At 62.7% G+C, this 5,388-nt stretch overlaps 1 protein-coding gene across 1 annotated transcript; it reads right to left on the bottom strand.

Moving 5' to 3' along the window:
• Positions 1–2,555: 2,555 nt before the first annotated feature.
• Positions 2,556–5,181, bottom strand: SDSL (serine dehydratase like). The gene is made up of 8 exons (XM_084271927.1): positions 5,143–5,181; positions 4,662–4,848; positions 4,523–4,562; positions 4,290–4,429; positions 3,936–4,024; positions 3,621–3,848; positions 3,386–3,510; positions 2,556–3,226 (listed from the first exon to the last, which is right to left on the bottom strand). The coding sequence occupies exons 2-8, from the start codon at positions 4,827–4,829 to the stop codon at positions 3,033–3,035; spliced, it is 984 nt and encodes a 327-aa protein (XP_084128053.1). The 5' UTR covers positions 4,830–4,848; positions 5,143–5,181; the 3' UTR covers positions 2,556–3,032.
• Positions 5,182–5,388: the final 207 nt, after the last annotated feature.

The following is a 5,388-nucleotide window of genomic DNA, read 5'->3' as shown; positions in this document are numbered from 1 at the left end:
ACAGCACATCCCCCCGTAGGCCAAATGGGATGTTCCTGTAGTTGCCACATTATTCTTCAGCCTCTGGGATAAAGACAAGCAGAAAAACAGAACAGCACCATCAGTCAGCATCTCACATGTCACTCCAAGCTCTAAACCCTACCCCTCTCAAAAGGGACAGGCCAGTCAGGTCACCTGCTGGTTTCAAAGACACAAGCTCACTGTCACCACTTGTGGCACCCACCACCCAGGAGATGCCAGTTTACTCTTATGCTCCTGACAAACCATCACTCCCATGGGCAATGCATGTTACACCTCAGTAGCTGTACAACCCTGAGTAAAGCCCTTACCCTCAATGCAGGAACCAGGACAAGAGCAGCACCTCCAACACTTCAACTGCAGCATGGAAACCACAACCCTCTGGTAGGAGACCCAGAGCAGAATGAGCTCCCCTAGGCAAGGCAGGTGCTTTATATACCCCAGGTCCCACCCACTGCCCTTCCCACAGCCCCTTGGGAAAGGGGAGGATGCTGCCTGCAGAAGGATTAAAAGCAGCTGGAGGAGCAGGTGTGGCTCTGTTGCCATGAGTGATGTCAGAGGTGGGATGCTGAATGGAGAAAGGGATTCTTGCTGGAAACATTCTCTGCCCAATATTTATGTTGATGATTCAGCTGGGTCTGTAAATACCCATAACTTTGTGAAAATATGGACAGGAAATACTAAAGAGAGTGTCAAACTTCATAGAAAAAAATACTGAGTAAAAGCAATAAAAATGCAAGACAAAACCCAGGTATCCCTTCAATTCAAAACATGCCAAATGTCCAGCCAGAGCTCCCAAACCAAAGGAGCCAGGACTCAAAGACATACCTGGCCTGAACCCTCCCCAGGGAGCCCACAAGCAGCCCCTGGCATCCGTGCTCTGAGGGCTTTCGTTGGCCAGTAAACACTCCAAGTAGCTGCTGGTGCTTTTCGTGAGGTGGGGAGGGTGTTCTTAAACAGCTCCCTCCCAGGGTCATTTTGGGGCTTATAAACTGGAGCACAAGGTGTTTCATAGGGTCACCACAGGGTGTTGTTGGTGTGACTGAAGCCTGGGCATACAGCCAAGGGCACCGTGTCCCAGGTTGGGGACAGGCTGCAGGAGGGATTTGGGGTGACACTTGCATGCTCCAGCTCCCATGCAGGCGCTGGGGGGGCTCCGTGTAGGAGGATGGGGCTCAGTGGGAGCAGCCATCTGAGCTGGGTGCTGAAGCCAAACCTGCCCCCAGTTCACTGGTGGGGGGGTGGGTTATGTTTAGTGTCCCCACTGCAGCTTCACAACCAAGGTGGGGCCCCCCCATCACAGGCAGGTTGGGGTCCCCATCACTCCAACAGTCCCTGTAAGGCACCAACACCCAGGGCTCAGACCTGCCTCCAGCTGCCATGCCCACCCCCAGATGGGTGTCCCCAGATAACATGCACCCCTGTGCCCCTGCCCAGCCCGATCCCCCTCCAGCTAACACCCAAAGCCCTTGTCAAGGCAAGGAGGGGGCAAAGCTCCCTGTTGGGGTGCTCAGGGGAATCGCCCCAAGCCCTTGTCACCACCAGCAATAACCCAGTGGGACTGAGCCAAGGAAACCCACCACGAGCCCCCAGCTCCCCCCGAGCTCCCTGTCTCCCCCGGGCCCCTTGGCTCCCCCCAGCTCCCTCTGGTCCCCTCAGTGCAGCATCAGGCCTGGAAATAAACTTATTTCCAAAGCTGCTGGGCAAACACCAGTGGTGTTTTTCCCCTGCCCTTTCCCCCCTTTGGGAAGGGGAAGGCAGCCGGGTTTGGGCCTGGGGTAACGGATGGCTGGAGCAGGCTGTGCTGACTCTGTGTAATTAATGGTGTGCCTCCTAATAGGATTCTCCAGCCCTTGGTGCTCCCTGGAAACTCCTTTTTCCATAAGATATTGCCCACAACAGAGCGGCAAAGTTTTGATTTATGGTGCTTTGGCCTCCAAGAACCATTCTGGGGGTCAGGGGGGTGGGGGGCTGGCCCGGCCTGTGGGGTGTATGGGCACAAGGGGAAGGGCTGGGGCAGGGAGGGGGTTTCTGCAGGGCTGGCAGCTGGGCTTGGGGCAGGGAGAGGGCTTACAGGGAGCTGGCTGCGATCAGGGTGCTGAGCTGGGCCTGGGGCTGAGCCCCCTCCTCGCTCCAAAGGGGAGGAGAAGGCTGAGAAGGGTTTTGGGGCAGGAAAAGGGTCATCTCCCTGCCTGACATCGCAGGGTGACGCCTGGGGAAATGGCGAGCAGCTGGGGCTGGGGACCCTCGGCAGGAACAAGCCCCCCCCATCGCCTGGGGACAGGAGGAAGGAGAGGGGAGTGTCACTGCAGGGAGGGAGGGGGGTACAAAACCCCCTGGGAGGTGAAAGTAAACACAGCACCGGAGCGTGGGAATGGGGGAGAGCAGGAAAGCCTGGGGGGGGGATGGAGAACAGGGGGTTCAGGGGGGCTCCAGGGTGGGACACACACCCACACACAGGAGCCTTGGAGCCGGTGGATGCTGCTCATAGCCAGGGAGCCCCGCTGATAAATCACTGTAACAAGCAGGTCTGCACATGTTGTTCTCTCCTGACCACAGCCAGCGCGGCAGGGACGGGAGAAAATTGTAATAATTAATAATCATTAGAATAATAATGCATAAAGACAGTAGCAAAGTAATTAGAGAGGGAGCACTTGCTAATTGAGGCGGGGAGCTGCAGTCCAAACAGCCTGGGGAGGTGCAGGGGAGAGAGGGAGAGACGAGGGTTGGGGGATGTGGAGGATGGCTGGAGATGGGGGGCTGCGTGTACCCCAGTCCTGACATGGCACAGGTGGGGTCCTGGCTCCACCCCATCTGCAGTGTGAGCCCTGTTTTGGTCCTCCCCGTGTGCCTCAGTTTCCCCATCCCACCACTGATGCTGTGTGCTGGGGCAGAGACCACGGGCAGAGTCAGGCCCCACGTCCCCCAGGCAGCAGGGCTTTATTTTGGCTGGTTTGGAAAGCAAGCAAGCAGAGGGTGCCGGCTCTGTTGCGTCCCACTCCTTGGGGCAGGCATCACTCCAGCCCCAGCTGGCTCTTCAGGGCCTGCAGCTGGGCCAGCTGGATGCTGCCGCCCCCACACACCACCACCACCACGGAGGCCAGCGGGGTCCGCAGCCGCCCCTCGCGCTGCAGCCGCTGCAGCCGCCCCGTGTAGAGCAGGGCCAGAGCGGCCCCGCACGCCGGCTGCACCAGCATCCTCTCATCATCTGCAGGGATGAGAGCAGGGGAACGCCCTGAGCCGCCCGCCCACCCCAGCTCCATCAGCGCCCTGCGGAGCCGGGGTCCCCAGTACCCTGATTCCAGCATGTCCCAGCCCAGGGCCAAGAGCCGGCGGCGTCCCTGTCATCCCCACTGGCCCTGCTCACCCAGGAACTGCTCCACTGCTCGCACAGCCTCTGAGTCTTCCACCACCTGGGAGATGACCTGGCACTCCTGGGCACACTCCAGTGCCCGTGCCGCCACCGTCTTGGCTCCCAGGCACTTGGCCACGCTGGGACAGGACAGGAGGAAGGTGGTCAGAGTGGTGCCAGGTGTCAGTGAGCTGGGCTGAGACCTGCCCATTTGTTGCGGGTATGGCCGGTACCACAAGGCCTGGCTCACCTGGTGATGTCAGGCAGGGAGACGAGCCGCCCGGCCGACAACGCCGCGTTGAAGCTGTGAGCTCCCTGGGTCTCAGCAGCCACGATGGGGATGTCCTGCCAGCCCACCTGGCACAGGCCGGCCACGACCCCCGCCAGCAGCCCCCCGCCGCCCACCGCCAGCAGGATAGCATCTGGTTTGGTGTCCAGAGAGTCCTTCAGCTCCCGGATCAGGCTGGCATGACCCTGCCTGTGGGTCAAGGGGGAGCAGGGGATGCAGCCCAGAGGCACCCCAAGACAGTCCGGACCTGGGGTTGGGGGGGGCAGGAGCACTCACCACACCAAAGGGTGGTCAAAAGGGTGGATGCTGACCCAGCCCTTGGTCTCCGCCAGCTCCAGCGCTCTCCTGTTGGCTTCATCCCACACCTGGGGGGGCAATAGGGGCTCAGCAGGGGCACACGCAGCCCTCGCACCCCAGAGGTGGGTCCATCGTCACTGTGGGGCTGGGGGACACCAGAAACCTACCCCAGGCACTGGGCTGAGGTGGGGGTCCCTGGGGCAACCCCGTTGCAGTGCTGGGGTGCAGGGGAGGCAGGAGGGAGCTGTTTTGGGGTGGGGTTTGCCATGCACATCCCTGGCATCACAGAGAAGTCCCTTCTGATCCCCCCCAGACCCCAGTTTTAGGGGGTACCTGTCCGAACACCTCCACCTCTGCTCCCAGCTCCTCCAGCTTGCGCACGGTGGTGGAGCCGGTGGTGCTGGGGACCACGACGGTGATCGGCAGCCCCAGCTTCTTGGCCGCGTATGCAGCTGCCAGACCCGCGTTCCCCCCTGCCAGAAATGGGGTTCAGGCAGGGCTCGACCCTACCTACACCCTCACATCCCCCATTCCACCCCCCCCACCCCAGCTTGGGCCCCAGTTACCTGAGGAGCAGACAAAGTGGCGGCAGCCCTCCTTGGCAGCCTGAAAGGAGAAGGGGAGGAAGGAAGGGGATGGCTGCCCCCCCACCGTGCCCCCCACAAACGCCGGGGCAACTCCCTGCCCAGGCCGTGCCCTGCTCACCTCCTGGCAGCGGTGGCCGATGCCGCGGATCTTGAAGGAGCCCGTGGGCTGGACGTTTTCCAGCTTCATGTAGACCTGGGTACCGGCCGCCCGGGACAGGGGCAGGCTCTCCAGGACGGGGGAGATGATGTGGAAGGGCTTCTGGCCCCCGCCGGGCTGGGCTGCCATGGCCCCGGGAATGAACGTTCTGCCAGGGAGACGGTGGGGAAGACACCGGCTGTTCCCCACGGGGTCCCCCCGCCGTGGGCCTGCTGCCCGCTCCCAGGCTCGGCACGGGGTGCGGGAGCCTCTCCGGAGGGACAGGGCTGTCCCCAAGTGTCCCTTCCGTCCCCTCCTGGCTCCAGGGCGCAGCGACGGCTCTCCCTGCCAGAGCCCCAGCGCCTGCTGGGTCACCCCTCCATGCTCCTGGTCCCCGAACCCCCGGTGTCCCCCAGTGCCCCCCCGCCCAGTCCGAGCCAGGGCCACCCCCGGTGGGGATTACCTGGCGTCCCGCGGGTCTCGCTGCGTGTTCCCAGCTCCCCGCCCGCGGCCGGGTCAGAGTCTGGGGACGGGGGAGGGAGCGGTGACGTCGGAGGGGCCGTGCCGGTGCCCCAGGGCCCGGCGCCCAGCCGCGGGGCGAGGGGAAGGGCTCAGGGCTCGGGCCTTGCCCGGGCACGGTGCCCCGGGCAGGGACAGCCACGAGCGGCCAAACTCCCCGAGCGGGACGGGAGCCGCAGCTCCCGGGGGT

The sequence above is a fragment of the Gallinula chloropus genome (assembly GCF_964237585.1).
Source record: "Gallinula chloropus genome assembly, chromosome: 17".
Taxonomy (NCBI): domain Eukaryota; kingdom Metazoa; phylum Chordata; class Aves; order Gruiformes; family Rallidae; genus Gallinula; species Gallinula chloropus.
Note: the sequence above shows the minus strand (reverse complement) of the source record. Positions and strands in the feature narration are given on the sequence as shown.